The sequence below is a fragment of the Paroedura picta genome, chromosome 11 (genome assembly GCF_049243985.1).
Source record: "Paroedura picta isolate Pp20150507F chromosome 11, Ppicta_v3.0, whole genome shotgun sequence".
Classification (NCBI taxonomy): domain Eukaryota; kingdom Metazoa; phylum Chordata; class Lepidosauria; order Squamata; family Gekkonidae; genus Paroedura; species Paroedura picta.
Genome location: NC_135379.1, coordinates 45,069,960 through 45,090,370, shown reverse-complemented (window position 1 = coordinate 45,090,370; position 20,411 = coordinate 45,069,960). Strand labels below are relative to the sequence as shown.

Here is a 20,411-nt window from a genome sequence, read left to right as displayed (position 1 = left end):
TAGTGCAGGGGTAGTCAAACTGTGGCCCTCCAGATGTCCATGGACTACAATTCCCATGAGCCCCTGCCAACAAACGCTGGCAAGGGCTCATGGAAATTGTAGTCCATGGACATCTGGAAGGCCGCAGTTTGACTACCCCTGGTGTAGTGATTAAGAATGGCAGCCTCTAATCTGGAGAACTGGGTTTGATTCCCCACTTCTCTACATGTAGCCAGCTGGATGACCTTTATTTATTTATCTGTTTGTTTATTTGTTTATATTTATATACCGCCCTCCCTTTCAGCTCAGGGCGGTTTACATTGTAAATATTCAAATGGCAATGTCTTGGGCCAGTCACAGTTCTCTTAGAGTTCTTTCAGCCTCACCCTACCTTCTAGGGTGTTTGTTGTGGGGAGGGAAAGGGTAGGCAATTGTCAGCTGCTTTGACACTCCTTCTGGTGGTAACAAGCAGGGTATAAAACTGACTCTTCTGCTTCTCATTCTTGCTGACAGAAGTAGTTGAAAACGGTCATCTGTTTTGGGCCATCTGTTTTAATCCCTTACTTACTGTACAGGAAATCAAGACTAAATGACTTTATCATCCGTCGCATGAATTCTGATTATGATGCGGAAACAGTGGGGATTTTAGCTCTGTTCTGTTCTTTCAGGTTTTGCCACTTTTTGTTTGACTTAATTTTATTTTAATACAGGCTGTGAGATTGCTTTATGGCGCTATGCTTCGTGCTCTTTGGTTAGTTTATTGGTCCTGCACACTAACTGGTATTAATATACAGTTAAATGGGTGCATATGTTAGGCGTGTATTCCAAAGGCACAAATTCCCTTTAAGGGAGAGATGCTTTGATGGGTGTTGGTAACATTACTTTGTTATTGTGAGATACTGAAAATAAAATAACAACAAAAATATAGTGTTTCCTGCATTGGTTCAGATACCAGAGCGAAACTCAGTTTGTCATTAGGCGAATAAGCCTGGGGAATTCTCCATCCTCCCACGCATGGCTTGATAATGAAAGATTTCCGCATTTGTGGCAAACCACATGTTGTCACTGTGTCTGAACCACAGACCCTGTTTGCTCTCTTTCCTGCAAGCCAGGATTTCAAAACAGGATTAAACCTTGTTTTGGATTCTTAGTTTGTAGGACAAAAAAAACCCAGTTTCAGAAACAGAGACAGAGCCCAACTGGAGCTTTGTGGGTGCAAGGACTTTTGCTCATGAACCACAATTTTCTGATCCTCTCTCCTGTGGAAGACTGGAATGCCCCGCAAACCTGTCAAGGGGGGGGGGATTTCTGTTCCCATGGGAGAAGTGGGAGTAAAATCACACTCTGCCAGTGGAAGTCCTTCCAACCTAAAGAAGTGCTAGCTGCAGGCCAAGCCATAGTGGCAAGAGTGGTTTGTTTCAAGTTTTGAGAGGGAGAAGAAGAAAAGCTGGGCTTTTTTGTACCCTGCTTCTTATTACCTGACAGAGTCTCAAAGTGGCATACAATTGCCTTCCCTACCTCTCTGCACAACAGGCAGCCTGTGAGGTAGGTGAGGCTGAGTGAGATAATTGTTCCTGGCCTAGGGTCACTCATCCGGCTGCATGTGGAGGAGGAGCAGGGAATCAAAGCTGGTTTAGATGAGAGGCCGCTGCTCTTAACCACTGTCCCATTCTGGCTCTCTGGGAAAGTGAAGTGGGCAAGGAAAGAAGTACACCTGCTGGAGGAATCTCCACAAGCTCATTCATGAAATAACAAACTGTGGTTTGTCTGTGACTCAGTGCAAGGAAAAACTACAGTTTATTTCAGCTATTGCCTGCCCCCCCCCCCAACTGGTAGTTGCTTGCTGCCATGTTCCATAGCAAATCTCCCCAAAGAAGGCAAACTCAAAGTTCTGGCTAGAAACGTAGAGGCTTATTCAGGAGAATACAAACGGCTTCACAAGACTCCCAGAAGACAGACAAGCCAAAACGTAGAGCAATCATAGAAGCAAAATCCCCCCTCTTCTGTACACAATTCAGTTTCATGCAGAATAGCTCTTACCATCAAAGGGGTAGTACAGTTGACACCTCCAGGCAGGAAGCAACAGCCTCAACAACTGAGCACATGATGGGGATAGAGTATGGGAACAAAAGGGAGAGGGGATGAGCAGACAACTCCAGGACAAGTCCCTGTGGGGAGTTCTGGGACTTTGGTCAAGCAAATTATGGCAGGATCTGATGGCTGCCTGACATTTGCCATGCCACTGGAAGCCACTGAGATATTGCTACCTCCTCAGCTGCCCTGTGGAACAAGAGAGATGCAGGAAGACACCTCTTCAGGGCCCAGGAGATAGCCTGTGATGTGTCTGCGGGTTTGGTAGACACAGACCACCAAGTTCTTCGAAAACAAATCAGCACTTTATTCAGTCCATCACCAACTCAAAACACGAAAGAAAACAACACAGGCACAACACGGACTTACATACACTTTGGATTGCCCGTTAAAGAACCTGATTGGTCCCAAACGAAGGCAGCTCATTGGTCTGTTTAGAGAGTTCCAATACATGTTCCGATTGGCTGCGATTGTACAGTTCTTGAGTCCTTATTTGCATAAGGTTTGTTGGCAAGAAGTGAGAGAGTGGGAAATCTCCTGAGAAACCACAAGCTGCAGGACCACCATCTTTAAAACTTCTTGGAGAGAAGCTGATGAAGACTGACAACTCCACGTAGGGCAGGTTGGAAGTCAGAAAGAGGTCGAGGACCCCAGTGGTGGCAGCTCCCTCCTTTTTCTCAGGCAGAGGCCATAGGAGTTGAGTAAGGGTTTGAACAGTGGCCAGGATCAGGGAGTGGGGGATCATGCGTACACCCTCACCCCAACAATGTGTTGTCCAGATGTGGCTTGCTGGCAATCAGTCAAATTCCAGTTTTCATTTCTCAAGAATGCCGGCTTCCAGGCCGTTGCTCTTCCCCCTATCTTTTGCAAAGGGTGCCCGAATGATATCCCCTGCTTGCAATACAAGGTCAGAGCAGCGCCGAGGATCAAGTCAAGATTCAGCCACAGAATCCAAAATTGTGCGTCCTATGAAACCAAGGATCACTGGGTTTCTTTAATCGTGGTTTCCGATCCTAGGCCCATTCTGCACACATAGGATAATGCTCTTTTAAAGTGCTTTGGCAGCTGATTTTTCCTGTGCAGAACAGGAAAATCTACTTCTAAAGTGCATTGAAAGTGCATTATCTCTTGTGTGCAGAATAGGCCCCGGTGCGATGCTCCCTAACGGCATGCAGCGGAGTCTCTTGCATCCTCCGTTCGGTCACACCAACCATGATTAGTCTGCAGTTTTGCATGAGGCCTGAACTGAGCCTGCACCTGCCCTTAACCTTGAGCTTCTGAAACGGGCTACAAAACTGTACGCTGAAATATTCTGCTCCCCTGGTCTCTCTTTAAAGGACTAATTCCTCCTGTCGTGGAGTTCACTTTCGTAAGAAGGAAGTGGAAATTGGGCCCAACGTTTCTGAGTCAGTTTTCCACAGGGTACGCACGGTCTGCTCAGAGCCAATTCTGAAAAGCGGTGAAGCTCAGCAGATGAGCAACTGCCCTGCAGGTAAGCCAAACGAATGGCTAAGCATTTGCAACTGTTACAGCAGCGCAGAACAGCCAGAAGATCACGGGAATGAATCATTTTGACAACAAGCCCTGTTCTGACAGCAGCGGATCCCCGGCTTGAGAAGTCAGCTTCTTCCTGCTTGTGCTTCGCTGTCTCTGCAGTTGAAATAATTGCAGATTTGGCCTGCGCGAGGAGATCGTGAATCATATTTTATAACAAACCAGATACCGACTGCTGGAGGAATACGGCAGGGCTGTGAGGATGGGGAGGGCCTCCCCCTCTCCTTTAAACAAGCCCAAGGGGCCCACATACCGTAAGAACTTTAACCTCTTCTTCCAAAGTGCCTTGGCTCCGACAGTAGGAAACGGAGCAATGAAGAGCAGTGGAGCTTCTGCCTCATTCGGTTTTATGATTGGCATTCTTCGTTTTCTTTGATTCCCCCCTCCTCCTTTTGGGCTGTGTAATTAGAGCATGGGATCTCCTCGGGTAGACACCGGCAGTCGGTAATTATAGGAGGGGCATGCTGCAGAAAACCCCCCCCTTCCTCCTTTCAGCTTTGCTGAAAGGAGGAATTTCAAGCCGTAAAAGTTTATTCCTCAAAACCAAACGGTGCACGGCCAGGGTGCTGCCGAATGTCCGGGGAGGCTAAAGAGCCGAGTTGGTGTCTTCATTGTTCACTAATAGAGCTGAGACCGTCCCTGGCCTTTGTCCTCGGCTCTGCAAACAGGGGCAGTCCTTCCATTTAGTAGCATTAACAGTAATACTAAAATTTTAATACTATTGCTTTTGGTAATCATTCGTTTGGCAGTTTCCACCCTACAGCTGGTAACAGGTATTGCTCTTCTCCTGCAATATTTTATATTGAAAGGGTTTCAGGTATTGGTCAAAATAGGGTTGCCACCAGCTCTGGGTTGGGAAATACCTGATTCAGATTCAGTTTATTAGTCAGCCATTGGCCATTTCAAACAAGTTGACTGTTATCTACAAAATCAGTTAAAATTAGGACGTAAAACTGATAAGATCAAGAGGAGTTTAAAGGTTGTCAATTGAGTTCCTACACGGTAAGAAGAGATTGCACAGATAAAAAGGAACCATAATGATTAAGGTTTTAATCCTGATTGCACAATTTGGACCTAATTTTCCTAGCAGCGAGAGCAAACAGTGCAACTGTACTGGTAACGTAGGCATCGATATCAGACAGTAGAAAAATCACATATTTAGTTTTTGAGAGGCCGGAGGTGGTAGGGAGTATTCTTTTTAATAAATTTGCCTCTTGGTTCATCATAGAGGGGGCAGTCCATTACAGAGTGTGTGAGGTCCTCAGTGAAGGAGCTCCAAAAATGGGAGACACCTGGAGATTTTGGAGGTTGAGCTGGGAGAGGCCAGGATTTGGGTCATGGAGGGACCTTAGTGGAGTATAATGCTATGGGGTCCCCCCACTCCAAAGCAGTCATTTTCTTTTGGGGCACTGATCTTTTTTGCCTGGAGATGAGCTGTAAAACCAGGGGATCCATAGGTCACACCAGGGAACTGCATCCTGAGGTTACACTAAGATCTGGGAGACCCCAGGTTTGAATCTTCTTTCTGAAAGCTTGTTGGGTGACCTTGGATCGGTCAAACACAGTTTACGCTGCCTCTTAGGCTGTTGTGAGAAAATATAAACCACTGTGGACCCCACTGGGGAGAAAGGCAGGGTATCAATGCAGAAAACAAACAAATCCTGTCCAGTGCTTATCATCGCTACACTGAGAACAATTAAAAGAAAGCCGGACTCACCCGAAGCTGCCCATTGACGGGCGGAGCTGCTGGGCGCCGTAGAAGAGGCGTGAAGGAGTGACGTGCCAGCTGGCACGTCCAGGAGCGGCGGGACGCAGGACGCGTGAGGAGGGGCCAAGAGGCGGGCTATAAAAGGCGCCACGTGTGCCAGCCTGGCCTCTTTCGTCGCTCCGGAGCCAGGTCGGAAGGAGGCTTTCCCACCCACCCTGTTTTTTAGTTCGTTTGTTGTTAATGGTTCTTGAATATGTGTTTTTTCTGCTATTTCGTCACAGCTAGGCGGGGGGCATAGGGGGAACCTGAGATTTGGGGGAGGACGGCTTGCGGCCCGACTCCCAAAAACTTGGGACCTCCTAAGAGGTGGCCAAGCGTGAAGGATGACCTCTGTGGAAGAGGCCAGGGATTCACGCAGCCGGGTGGCCCGAGGTTGGACCAATGGAGGTGTGCGCCTCCTGCGGTACCTCGGGTGTTACACTTCCCAAGATAGGATTCCGGTGGCCCAGGAACCTTGACTCCCGGCTGGGAGGAAAGGAGGGATACCTGATGGGGCCGCCTGAATAGTTAGGCGCGGGTGTGGTCGGCTGACCACAAGGCAGGCTCTCCCCTATTCCCCATCCAACACTCCTTGGAAAATAAAGCTGTGGCCGGTTCTGCCAATTAAACATGTTTGAAGCATCTTCATTCGGGGCCAACAATGCGCTCCTGCCTGTCAACTTACTTCCTTATCAACTGACTTGAGCTATAGTTCCCAGTTCTTAAGCAGTTTAGGTCCACCAGGAATGATTCATTGCAGGCAATTGGGCTGAGAATCTTGACTGTGATTCTTTGGATTGGCCATTCCTGCTAGCTTGAGGGAGCGACGGCACCCCATCCTGGGCCTATTCTGCACACAACAGATAATGCACTTTCAATGCACTTTTGAGATAGTTTTTCCTGTTCTGTGCAGGAAAATCCGGCTGCCAAAGCACATTGAAAGTGCATTATCCTATGTGTGTGGAATGGGCCCTGGTGAGGTCTGGTTTCTCCAGTCATAGTGGCAGCCTTGGACTCTCCTGTGGGGCCATTCTAGTAACTGGAATGGGGCCCTGAATGCACAGTTGCCCACCTCAAGCTTGGAGCTGTCCTGGGATTACAAGCAATCTCCAGATTGCAGAGAGACCAGATCCCCTGGAAGAAATCACATTCCAGCTCAGCTTTCTCCCCTGCCCAAACTCTGCCCTTCCCAAGGCATTGCTCCCACACCTCCAGGATCTGCTCAACTTTCCTGTATAATGGCTACCCAGTGATCGCATAAATCCAGGTGGGTCACCATGTCGGTCTGAAGCAGCAGAACAAGATTTGAGCCCAGAGTTACCTTCAAAACCAGCTAAGTCTTATGCAAGGCATAAGCTTATACAACTTTATTCATTTAAAAAGTGCCACTGTACTCCCACTTTGTTCCAGGGAGCACATAGTAAGGTTGGATTTGAGTCCAGGTTTGGGGAAAAGACCCTCCCCTTTTTCCTGTGCTCCAAGCCAAGTGCTATGAATCAGAACCACACAGAGCTGGGAGAGACCATCCAGTCGAGCCCCCCCCCACCTTCCCAGAGGCTAAAAAAACACCCACTTTTGACACGTGCTCAGCCAATCTCCTCCTAAAAATTTCCAACAGTGAAGACTCCACCACCCTTCGAGGCAGCATATTCCATCCACGAACAGCTCTCACCATCAGAAAGTGCTTCCTCATATTTAAGTGGAACCTCCCTTCCTGTAATTTCCCCCCTTTGCTCCTGGTGCTTGTGTCTAAAGCTGTAGTGAACAAGTTGGCCTTTTCCTCCACATGTCTACCTTTGATGTAGGTCAACACAGTTATCCCATCACCCCTTAACCCACTCTTCTCCGAGCTACGCCTACCCGACTCTCTCAACCTTTCCTCACATGGCACAGGAAGTTTCCTTTGGACTTGTCTTTAGTGATCTGCATTGAAGATGTAGAGAGGCAGAGACAGCAGGGGAGGAGAAGGATGGTTTATCACCTTTGTATCCCTCCCTTCCTGTTATGAACTCAGGGTGCCATGATGGTTCTGCTTCCACCCATTCTGTCCTCCCAGCAATGCGGTGAGGTAGCTCAGGCCTAATGATTTTAATGACTGAATAGGAATGGGAAGTGGTGTCTCTCCACCCTCAGCTAATGTCCTCTGGTCCTAATTAAGAAATGGCTTTGTTCCCAGCAAGGCTCGGCTAGATGCAAGGCTAGAACCTGAGCATCTAGCTAAGTTTGGTGCAATTTTATTGTCTGCCTTGCTAATAAATAAACGTGGCTGTATTTGTTCAGATCAGTGGTCTGTCTAGCTAAGTGTCCTGTCAGTCTATTGGGATGCTGTGGAGAAAGTTGGCTGGATGCCTTAGTTGGGATATGCAAGATCAATAGTGTGCATCATTCAAGAGGATATGAGGAATATCCTACAGGGGAGAAGATACGAGGTTAGGGTATTTCGATTAGGAACTTCCCAGTGTTTTTCAAATCACCTCCTCCTAAGACTTGGCCGGCTCCATTGGTGACTTCCTGCCCTTTTGAGCCCACTTCATTCCTTTTTGCCTTCAGAGGAAGAATAGCAGCCAGTCAGATTGTTAGGCGCAGAGCCTCTTGTGGCGCAGAGTGGTAAGGCAGCTGTCTGAAAGCTTTGCCCATGAGGCTGGGAGTTCAATCCCAGCAGCCGGCTCAAGGTTGACTCAGCCTTCCATCCTTCCGAGGTCGGTAAAATGAGTACCCAGCTTGCTGGGGGGTAAGCGGTAATGACTGGGGAAGGCACTGGCAAACCACCCTGTATTGAGTCTGCCAAGAAAACGCTGGAGGGCGTCACCCCAAGGGTCAGACATGACTCAGTGCTTGCACAGGGGATACCTTTACCTTTACCTAGATTGTTAGGACTATATCTCTCCTCTCCTCTTTACATAGTTGTTTCTCTTCTTAAGCAAACAAATTCATTTGTTAAGCAGCGGTGCTGCGCTCCTCTTTTGCATTTTAAAACTCTGCCAACAGCCTTTGTAGAATGATATGGGGAGTGATTTTAAAAAACTTGACCTCAACGGTGGCTTAGAAATGCTGAAGCGAGTGTTCCTCTTGAACTTCCCAGATCTCTTGTTTGAATTCTCTTGTTGGAATCCTGTCCAGCCGCTTTGCACTAGAGATGCTGTGAGCTCCCTGTGGGTTACCACACCCTGAGTTCAAGTGTCATGATCCTTGGATCTGTTCATCTGCCTACCAGCCTCCCTGAGCACCAGTTAAACAGATTTGGAGGTGCCCAGAAGTTGCGATGATAGAGTTTTGCTTCCTTGCTGTGGTGGAGCTTCACTCCCCTGCTTTGCGGGGCTTCTGTGCAGCAAGGGAAATTGGTTCTATCCCAGGGCCATATGTGGTCAGATCACTGAGTGGCCTGGGGGAACCTATGCCTCACAAAGCTGTGTGAAAATACACATGCTGTTGATCCCTGACCTCAACCAGGGCCAGGGATATTTCTGCCCCAGCCCCAACCTGGTGGATCATGCTGCCAGCAGAGATCTGCACCCGGACGGAACTCTCAAAGTTCCACAAGGCCTGCAAAATGGGGCTGCTCCGCAGGCATAGAATTGAAGCAGAGCAAACAAAAAAATCAGTGGGTCTCCCCCCTCCCTCTCAGAACGTACCCCCCAGAATACACAGGCACAACTGGCCAATTATATAGGCTATAAGAACAAGGCCAGTGGGGAGAACAGCAGAATAGTGGTTTTAAATGCTTTTATTGTATATGATTTTTAACTGGAAATGGTCCATGCCAATTTGTAACATATTATACCCAGCCCCGAGCATTTGTAGGGAGAGGCAGTTTATAAATCTAATCTTAACAACATCATCAACAACAACACAGGATGATCTTGATAGGCTTGAAAAGTGGGCTAAACTGAATAAAATGAAATTCAATAGGGACAAGTGTAAAGTTCTGCATTTAGGTAGGAAAAACCATCTATACCGATATAGGATGGGGGAGACTTGTCTTGGCAGTAGCATGTGTGAAAAGGATCTAGGAGTCTTAGTAGACCACACATTGAACATGAGTCAGCAGTGTGACTCAGTGGCTAAAAAGGCAAATGGGATTTTGGCTGTATCAAACTATCATGTCCAGATTACGGGAGGTAATGGTACCGCTTTACTTTGCTCTGGTTCGGCCTCCCTTGGAGTACTGTGTTCAGTTTTGGGTACCTCAGTTGAAGAGGGATGTAGACAAACTGGAGTGTGTCCAGAGGAGGGCAACAAAGATGGTGAGGGTTTTGGAGACCAAGACATATGAAGAAAGGTTGGGGGAGCTTTGTCTGTTTAGCCCGGAGAGGAGATGACTGAGAGGGGATCTGATAGCCATCTTCAAGTATTTAAAAGGCTGCCATATAGAAGATGGAGTAGAGTTGCCCCAGAGGGATGGACCAGAACCAATGGGATAAAATTAATTCAAAGGAAATTGCGTCTAAACATCCAGAAGAAGTTCCTGACAGAGCAGTTTCTCAGTGGAACAGGCTTCCTTGGGAGGTGGTGGATTCTCCATCTTTGGAAATTTTTAAAAAGAGGCTGGATAGCCATCTGATGGAGAGGCTGATTATGTGAAGTTTCAAGGGGGTGGCAGGTTAGAGTGGATGAACGATAGGGTTGTGAGTGTCATTCATAGTGTTGACTAGATGAACCAGGAGGTCCCTTCCAACTCTAAGATTCTATAATTCTATACGGACTTAAATAAGCACCAAATTATGGATGAGATGCTAGGTTTGCTCACTCTGGATTTAAATGATGGTTGCCAGGTGACCCGCAGCTGCTACGGGTTTGGGGAAGGGGGAAAGAAGAGCTCTGCTTGGTTTGAATATGAGTGCTTATGGTTGAGACATGGCCAGTTGCGCTGTACTTTGTTTGAATATATGGAACATAACCAAGCAAACAGGCTCAGACTGCAAACAGCCACACTCCTGGATGAAAAACTGTTTTCCTGCCCTTGGCTGGTGAACAAGAAGTAGAGCTGGGTTTTGTTTTGGGGTTTTTTTGTATCCTGCTTTTTAATACCCAAAGGAGTCTCCAAGTGGCTTAGAATTGCTTACCCCTCTTCTCCGTGTGAGGGAGGTGGGGCTAAGAGATCCCTGAGAACGGTAAGTGGCCCAGGGCCACCAAGCAGGCCTCATATGTCTCAAGATGACTTATAATTACCTTCCCTTCCTCTTCCCACAACAGACACCCTGTGAGGTAGGCAGGGCTGAGAGAACTATGGCTGACCCAGCTGCCCATGTATGGAGAAGAAGTAGGGAATCAAATCCAGTTCTTCAGATTAGAGTCTGCTGCTCTTCCACAAAATATGGATGCTTTTGACCTGTGACTTGTTTAGATAATTCAGGCAGAAGGCTTTTCAGTTCTGGTGTTTCATTTAAAAACATAAACCCAAACACCATGATTTAATTTGCCCACATGGTTCATTCAGTCTTTACGGGGAGGGGGGGGGGATGAAATAAAGCACAGAGAAGCCCTCCCCCCCATGCTACTAAGGTAATGTACAGGGCCCGTCTTAATATTAAGCAGGGTGCTTAATATTCAAGGGACAAAGTTAGAAAACATTAAAATGAAAGAATTAAATTATTTGTCTGCTATTGAACTCAGTGGGACTTAAACATTCATAATGTTAGCGACACTGGGTCCTTGGCTGATAGTTTCATTAAAAAAAAAAGAATGGGGTTCATTCAAGCCACCTTTGTCTTTATTTAGGTTGGAAATTTAGACTTCGTTTTTTCCCCCTCCAACTCGCTGTAATATTGCAGACCTGTTGAATGGTCATAGCCAAATATTTTTGTTCGCACAAGGAAGCCCCGGACCAGGTATTCTAATAGTTCCAGCTCCAGTTTACGTAAATATTATCGTTTCTCCAGTATACCAAAAAGTAACATTAGAACGAAACGAGTCACATGTTTCCTTTGGCATAACTCTATCTTGGTCCAGTCTCCTTTTTGGAGTTGCTTCTGCTCCCTGTCGCCCTCATTGTTTCACTCCCTTCTGCCGCAGATGGGGTCAGGAGGGAAATGCTCTGCTGATTTGCTTGAAGGAGTTGCTAGGCCCTCTCTGTATCCCAAAGAACTGTTGTCAAGCAGTGGGGAGGTTTACCAAAGCTGACTTCCTTTTGCTTCTCCCCGATGGCAGAAAATGGGGACTGGTGTGGGACCTCCCTTTCAATTTGTGCTTTGCCTTTTCTTCCCCCAGAACAAGGAAGTGACGTGTAAACGGGAGAAGTGTCCGGTCCTTTCCAAGGAGTGTGCCCTGGTCGTTAAGCAGAGAGGAACGTGCTGTGAGCGATGTAAAGGTACAGTAGTCTTACACGCTTTCCTCTCATTTTATTCCAGTAGTTCTCAACCTTCCTAATGCCATATCCCTTTAGTACAGTTCCTCATGTTGTGGTGACCCCCAACCATAAAATTATGCAAGTGTTCTTTCACATAAATTAAGCCGAAACTGACCCATGGCGTGAAGATCCACTGTTCATGATTGTATATAAATTATTTCCCCCCCCCCGGAGTTTCTCAGTTCAGTTCTGCCTCTTGTCCTACCATGACGATCTTGCTTTTTTCCGCTGCTCCAGACAGATGAACGTTCTATCTCGATCTACCCCGCAAGGCTGTTGTATGGATGGTTCCCCCCCCCACAAAACTGCTTGGCCTTCTGCAACCCATGTGAAAGGGTTGTTCGACCTCCAAAGGGTTCCCGACCCCCGGGTTGAGAACCACATTTTATTTTTATTTTTATTTTTATTTTTATTTTTATTTTTATTTTTATTTTTATTTTTATTTTTATTTTTATTTTTATTTTTATTTTTATTTTTATTTTTATTTTTATTTTTATTTTTATTTTTATTTTTATTTTTATTTTTATTTTTATTTTTATTTTTATTTTTATTTTTATTTTTATTTTTATTTTTATTTTTATTTTTATTTTTATTTTTATTTTTATTTTTATTTTTATTTTTATTTTTATTTTTATTTTTATTTTTATTTTTATTTTTATTTTTATTTTTATTTTTATTTTTATTTTTATTTTTATTATGGTGGGTGTAGGTTTGTCAGCATGAGACCCCCAAATGCTCCAAGAAGCAGGAGTTTAAATCCAGCAAAGTTTTATTCTGGCATAAATTTTCACGGATTAGAGCTTTAAATGCTTCGCTTAAGACGGTGCACAAAATTTCACTTGATACAAAAGAAGTCTTCCGACCCACTTTGGTAGTGCTTGTTTGGTAGCTTCCTTTTCTGCTCCTGGGATATTAAAAAAACGAAGCAGCAGATCAAAAAATGTTCCCCCTAAGAAGCCATTGTTGGAGTAACGCAAAGCATCCTCTCTGTTCACAATATCTCTTATTTGTAGTATAGGCTTTTAGCAAGCTAAGGCAACTTGAATTGGAAGACTAATCTTTTGGGGGGAAACACCAGAGAAACCCACAACCAGCCACCCATGGGGACTGTTTCTCTCTTGATGAATGGATGTGTTTTTGCTTATAGTGGCCAGTATCCAACCAGATAGAAACAATGCGTGTTCCTCTAGCTCTTTGGAAGAATGGTGGGATAAAATATGAATCAGTGTCTCTCTTTGCTCTGGCCACAGTCCTCAGATGCACATATTGAATCCTGTGATCTAGCAGAACTCTGTTTTCGTTAAAGAGACCAGTGCTTCTGTTGTGTTTCAGAGGAAGCCAATTCTTCCATTCCCCAAAGAAAAACAGAAACTAAAAGATGAACAGTAACAGTTGGGCATTCCTAAAGGACTTCGTGGAGGTTATAACTTGTCCCCTTCCCTCAACAACCAGCATGGTGTAATTGTGGGAATGCCAACCTCTGGTTGTAGCTGGAGATCTCCTGGGATTACAACTGATCTTCAGCCGACAGAGGTCAGTTCCCCTGGAGAAAACGGCCTCTTTGGAAGGTGGATTCTATAGCATTAAACCCCATTGAAGTCCCAACACACCCTCCTCAGCCTCCACTCCTAAAAAATCTCCCAACTTATAGGTGGCAGCCTTGTATAGTTGGGGTGTCAGACTGAGATCCGGGAAGCCCAAGCTAGACTTCTACTTTGCCTTAAAGCTTACTTGAACCGCTTCTGCACTGAAGACTCACCCAGCTGTTATGTCTCCTGTTTTTTTGTCTTGGGATGGCTCCCCAGTCATTTTCCCATGTCTACATGAGGGAGCCATTGTCCTCCTTCCCCCCGCCCCCTGTTTGCCCCCAGATTTGAGACTATACGTGAAAGCCCAGGGACAGGAAGCGAAAACTTCCTGCCAATTTATTTACTTGTCAGTCATTGTCACATGGTGAAAACGCTCAATCGTCTTCCGGTGCCATCGTGTTGCATTTGAGCACCCCCCTCCAAGTCCAAAATATATACTTTTAAATTACCACAATTGTGTTATAACACAAAACTGTAGCAGCACGAACAAGGGGATACAAAAAGATGGTCTGTTTTATCACGTCACACCCACACGACACACTCTCACACCCACACATGCAGACTCACCCGGATCTCAACCAAGTATGCTGTTGAATCCTAAAGAAAAAAGAGAAAGGAGGAAAGGGGCTGACAAAACATGGCAATGGGGTTTTTCCTCCCCCCCCCCAAAAAAAAAGGCTGGGGAAGAAAGTGAAGCTAAATGACAGAAGTGATGCTCGGGGGTGGGTGGGAATGGCTGGGAATGCCCGACTGGGGAGTTTTCATATGGCCCAGCTCTGACATACATCCTGTTGGATCCTGCGTTAAAAAATGGAGCACGGATTTCTGAGCAGGCCAACTGAGGGGGCAAGTTGGGCCAGTCCTGGGACTACCTCTGAAGGGGCCTGTTTCCGTGTGGAATGGGGGACAAACCACGGACACAAACAAAAAGACGTCAGAGCCTAATTGATCATTCGGAAATTGTCTGGGTAGTCTTGGGTCAAACACATAATCTCAGCCTAGCCTACATCATAGGATTGTTGTAAAGACAAAACAGGGAAAGGGAAAACGTTGCAAAGCACTTTGTGTCCCTGTTGGGTAGAACAGTACGGTATAAATGGTGTAAAATCAAAAAACAACAACTTCTACCTGGAATCCAAGCATCTCTTTTGGCATGTTTTAGAACTGTTCCCCACCTGTCAGGTTTCCCTGTTCTACTCTTCTCTTCATCTTGTATAGCTTCCCTGGACCACATGAGGATCCTTGAGGGTATGCTGAATCACATTAGGGGAAAACCTCTTTTTGTATCACGAGCATTTTCTCTCACCTGTTCTCAATTTTTTTTTTTTTAGCCCTTTCTTGCTATAACATTTAGAAGCACTTGTTACACTCGTGGCAGAGTTTGAATACAGGAAAGAGCCAAGCACCAGGCTGCTTAAATAATAAAATAGCTTTATTTTGGAAGAGAAATAACTACGTACAGCAGGAGAGAGAGAGAGAGAGAGAGAGAGAGAGAGAGAGAGAGAGACCCAGCTAACTCTTAGCTGTTGTCTGCAGTCATTCTTCTGTCTGTTCAACAACTGTTCTGGAGGCAAGCGGGGAGGAAGTGTGCTAGAGAAGCAGGAAGTTTCGTGTTCAGCCAATCAGGACATTGGGGGAGATAATTTGAGAAATCATTAGGAAGTTCCTGCTCCTAACTATGCTACATACACATCTCCGGTGCTCCCTGCAGGACACCCTTTCTATTCCATTCAATGACGCACACTGTAGATCTTTCATATTCCATCGCCCCCCAGCCCAGCAACTGAGGAAGAGGCTGCACAGTCTCACAGGCTAACAGTGCAGCTGTTCTGACACAGATAGAGATGCAATGTCTGAAATGCTGGACATACAGATGAGTGTCTTTTCACTGCAGTTTGATGCAGATGCACGTGGTGGGTAAAAGAAAAGGACTCTGAATGGAGCAGCTGGTGACACCTTTCATGGTTACGTTTGTCATCTCCCAAACAACTACTTGGACAGGAAGCCCTGGACTGTCCTCCTGCAAGGCAAATGAACTTTAGTTCCCGATCGGGAGATTTCACTGCAGGCTCTTTGGGTACTACTTTTTGCACGTAAAAGAAGCAAGAAACCATATTTTAGAAAGAAACAGCGACGAGAGGAAGTTAATACATGCTCAATATTTGTAGAACTCTTTAAGAGGCTTGTAAAAAGTGCTCCAAACACGAGGGGAGTCACTTAAGGAGGAGGTGGTGAGAAAGAACTCTCGACAGGCAATTCTGAACCCCAAATCCAATGCAAACATACTACCGATGTACTGGAAAAAAACATAACACTGGGAAAACAGGATATGCCATAATTCTGACAAAGCGAACGTGATGGATATATGTTTATCCTGGATGAATAATAGCATTTTGTAGCTGATGGGTTTATTCTCTCTCTCTCTCTCTCTCTCTCTCTCTCTCTCTTTCTCTCTATTTCTCTCACTCACACACACAGAGCTTTGGTTTTATGAATGTGTGCTGTTAGACCAAGCTGAATTCAGTAATAGAAAATCCCAGATGTAAGAAGGGGCATATTTTAAGATGACAATGAACTGGAATTCCACTGAAACTACTAAAATAGTTATATACAGTTTGTTTAACTTAGATACTTATAGCCTGCCTTTCTCCCCAATGGAGACCCAAAGCAGGTTACAAAGGTTATGCTCCCTTCCCGAGTTTTATCATCACAACAACCCTGTAAGGAAGGAAGGCCTGTTGGCAGGAGTTGAGCCCTAGACTGCTTAAAGCAGAGGTAGTTAACCTGTGGTCCTCCAGATGTCCATGGACTACAGTTCCCATGAGTCCCTGCCAGCGTTTGCTGGCAGGGGCTCATGGGAATTGTACATCATGGACATCTGGAGGACTACAGGTTGACTACCCCTGGCTTAAAGAATAAAATAGCTTTATTTAGAAGAGAACAAACTGTGTATAGAAAGAGAGATAAGAGATTTCTAACCGTCTGTTTTGTTGTTCATTTCATTTCATTTCATTTCATTTCATTTCATTTCATTTTATTTTATTTTATTTTATTTTATTTTATTTTATTTTATTTTATTTTATTTTATTTTATTTTATTTTATTTTATTTTATTTTATTTATATTTGGATTTACATCCCGCCTCTCATGACTTTTGTCACCTCGAGGCGGCTAACAATTAAAACCATAAACATATACCCCATCAAAACTCCATTAAAACAGTAAACAAGACATATAATAACCCACAAGATGGAGGAAACAATCTATCCCAATTCAAATCTACTAAGGCCAGCCAAACAAAATCAGCACTAGTTATTATTGTATTACAGGGATGCTCAGCTAGGGTGGGGCCCCAGATCGAAACTCCCATCAACCTCCCCCCTTCCCCCCGGCCTCAACCAAATGCCTGGTGGAAGAGCTCCATCTTGCAGGCCCTGCAGAGCTTAGAGTAAGACAGCTTCCCCAGGGCCCTTAGCTCTTGTTTGTTGAGGAGGCAAGAGGGTGGAACTGCGGTCAAAGGAGCAGGAAGTCTCCAAGTGAGCTAATCAGGGAACTAGAGGAGACTCTTTGGAAACCCAGGAGATTCCTAATTTAAATATTCTAACTAGACATCTCCCTCGATGCTGCCTGTAGGATTCACTTCATAGTCTTTTGAATCATGCACATTACAGCTCTTGCATATCCCAGCAGGGCCAATGGTGAGAGGCTGACCCAACATCACCCAGCAAGCTTCCATGGCAGGGTGAACACTGAAACTGAACAAAACTATTAGCCTGAGTAAAAATTTATATTTATGAACCCACCTGGAGTACCGTGTGCAGTTCTGGAGGCCTCACTTCAAAAAGAACATGGACCAAATTGAGAGGGTGCAGAGGAGAGTGACGAGAGGGACCAAGTCCCATGAGAAAAGACTTAGGGACTTGGGTGTTCTGGTGGACAAAAGTTGCATATGAGCCAACTGTTTGATATGGCAGCTAAGAAGGCTAATGCGATATTAGGCTGCATTATTAGGAGCATAGAATCTAGAGCAAGGGAAGTTACAATACCACTCTCTTCCACATTGGTTAGACTTCATTTGGAGTATTGTGTCCAGTTCTGGACACTGTAGTTCAAGAAGGATATTGAAAAGTTGGAACATGTTCAGGGAAGGGTGACTAGGAGAGTAGAGGGGTAGGAATCCATGCCTTACAAGGAGAGGCTGGGAGAGCTGGGTATGCATGGCTTGGAGAAGAGGAGGGTGATATGATAGTTGGGTTTAACTATGTAAAAGGTAGGCATGTTGAAGAGTGGGCCAACCTGTTTACTGCAGCTTTAGAGACAGGGACTAGGAATAAGGGATTCAAATTATGGGAAAGGAGGTTCCACTTAAATATTAGGAAGCATTTTCTTATGGTGAAGGCTGTTCATTGATGGAATGTGCTGCCTTGGAGGGTGGTGGAATCTCTGTTAGAGGTTTTTGAAGGAGGTTGGATGAGCACCTGTCAGGAGTGTATGATTTTAAGTCCATCCCATGTCTCTTTTATGAGTTCTGCTTTGGCCACTCTGCCATTCTTTCACCCTGGCCCACAAAAATCAAAGCATTGTCGTTTCATGGCGTCTCCAGGATCTTGCCCGGTGTTATCTCATCTCTGGCACTGAAAAATCTTCTTGGGCATGACCATGAACCCAAGTGTAGATCCACTGGCAGCTGCTGCCCAAGTACTGCCTCCAATTTAAGGCTCAATTGCTCAGGTCAGTCCTGTTTGCAATACGGTGGCTCAACTAATTGCTGGAGTACATGAAGCAACGACTCTAGAAGAGTTGCTTAAGCACTCGGAGAGGGCATTCTTCCCTGCCATGGCGCAACTGCACCTCGCCCCAACGCATCTGAGTCAAGAACAAAAGTCTTCCAGTCAGAGCATGTGACTTCTTGGGAACGCTAAGCCTCACCGAGCCTCATTTCAGAAATTGAATATTCAGATTAGAGAGCTGAGCTGACATGTAGACAGTCATGAAGTTCTTGGGTTCCCAAGTAAGAGTGAAAGAATGGATTTTTGTCTAGTTTCTCCTACAGTTGTAGCAGGAAAGCAAAAAATGCCTTTCTCCCTCTCTCATTTATTCGGTATATTTAATCAAAACACATGAGATCATAGATTGTTATAGAAGTGGATTTGGCAGCATTTCCCTATTTAGTTGGATGGAGATATGTCATTTTAATTTGGGTCTGTCTCCATCTATAACAAATACGCATTTGCTTTCCGAATAAATGTTTGTTATATCAGTGGATTGGAGATGGATAAAGGTATGGTTATGATAACTGTGAGCCGTGCTCTGTTCTTGTTCCCAATGCACACCTCCCATTGATGTCAGTGTGAAGGCAGGGCAAAGATCGCTCCATAGAACCACAGAAGGGCATTGTTGGAATGGGCCCTTCAGGTCACTAGTCCAAACTTCTGCAATGGCAGGTTTCCTCTGATAGGAAGAGAGCTTTGGCTGCCACGGTGGTTGAGCACCACACTAGTTTTCTGTACGAGGGGGTTTGTAGCTTTTCTCCAAGGACAAAACACCAAATGATGGAGCTGTGAAAGTTCGGCAGGGCCTGTAAAACGGCACTCTCCCACCAGGCTGATGGTTGAGGCCATGGCGGCCTATATTCAGATAGGCCTCTGTCTTTCTCCTTTCCCTTTTCATCTTGTGCTCTTTTCTCCAAACAGACAACTCCACCACTTAATGATGAGTGTAGGCAGCTGGAGATATCTGGAGACAAAGCTAGGTGGCATCCACATATCGATGACACCCAAGCCTGAAGCTCTGGCTTAACCTGGCAAGAAGGCCCATAAAGATATTGAATAATGTCAGTAAAAGGTTCATGCCCTGCAGGACTCCACACTGGAGTGGACAGTGTTGTGACTGACTCACACTGATCGCTAACCCTTTGTCCTTGATTGTGGAGAAAGGAAATCAGCCACTTAAGGGCAGTCCCCTGTACCCCTGTACCAACTAGTTGGCAGACAAGAAGCTTGTGATCTACCATGTCTCATGCTGCTGTGAGGCCAGGGTGGAAGCTGGACTGGAATGGGTCAAGCACCAAAGCTTTATCTAGGTATGCTAGAAGTTGGTCCACAGCCATCCGCTCAGCCACCTTTCCCAGAAACTCAAGATGCAAGGCAGGATGGTAGCTGGCATGGTCACATGCTAGTTTTTTTTTCAAAAGAGGATGAACCACTGCCTACTTCAGACCACCTGAGAAGGTCTCTGAAGTCAGGGAGAGATTTATTATATCCTGTAGTGGTCCTCCTGACCTTTCATTTCTAATTTTAAGGAGCAGGAGTCTAGTGGACAACTGATAGGCCTCACTGAAGGCAGCAGCTTATCTACCTTGGTCTGCCTAAGGCACCTGAAAGTGTCATGCCATCCCTCTGAAGGCAGCCAAGTGGCCTCCAGTTCTTTTACTGTGTCAAATGCTGGGGGAATGTCACAGCGGAGTGTCAAGATATTATCTATGAGGTAGTTCACCAAATAGTTTGTTATTTCTAAAGCTTTTTGAGAAGAACTTACCAAAGTTAGGGTTTCAACAGTGTTATGTATTAGCCTGGAACTTGTGTTTGTGCGTGTTTGTGCATGTTGTTTAGGAGTGAGGTCATTCTTCACATATGTAAGTTAGAACAAATATCACAAGAACTTTAATGGGTTATATGAAAGCAATAAGTTCTCACAGGTACATGATTTCCTAAAACTAGCAATGGATACCCTTGCATCCTCAGATCCTGTAGCCTGAAAAAAAGTAAAAAGGTAAAGCACCGAGTCATGTCTGATCCTTGGGGTGACGCCCTCTAGCATTTTCTTGGCAGACTCAATACAGGGTGGTTTGCCAGTGCCTTCCCCAGTCATTACCGTTTTACCCCCCAGTAAGCTGGGTACTCATTTTACCGACCTCGGAAGGATGTAAGGCTGAGTCAACCTTGAGCCGGCTGCTGGGATCAAACTCCCAGTCTCATGGTCAGAGCTTCAGACAGCATGTTGGCTGCCTTAACACCCTGCGCCACAAGAGCCTGAAACAGATGGATACATTTCCCAGATGTCTTCTGGATGCCCAGGCTCTCAGATGGATCTCAGTGGGGTTGTTG

General features: G+C 45.5%; 1 protein-coding gene across 1 annotated transcript in view; it reads left to right on the top strand.

Annotated features, from left to right (window-relative positions):
• The window catches only part of BMPER (BMP binding endothelial regulator), a 216,185-nt gene that overhangs the window by 45,463 nt on the left and 150,311 nt on the right, over positions 1 to 20,411 (top strand). The window contains exon 3 of the mRNA XM_077302588.1: positions 11,579 to 11,678. Within this exon, the coding sequence (XP_077158703.1) occupies positions 11,579 to 11,678 (100 nt within the window). The remainder of the gene's footprint in view (positions 1 to 11,578; positions 11,679 to 20,411) is intronic.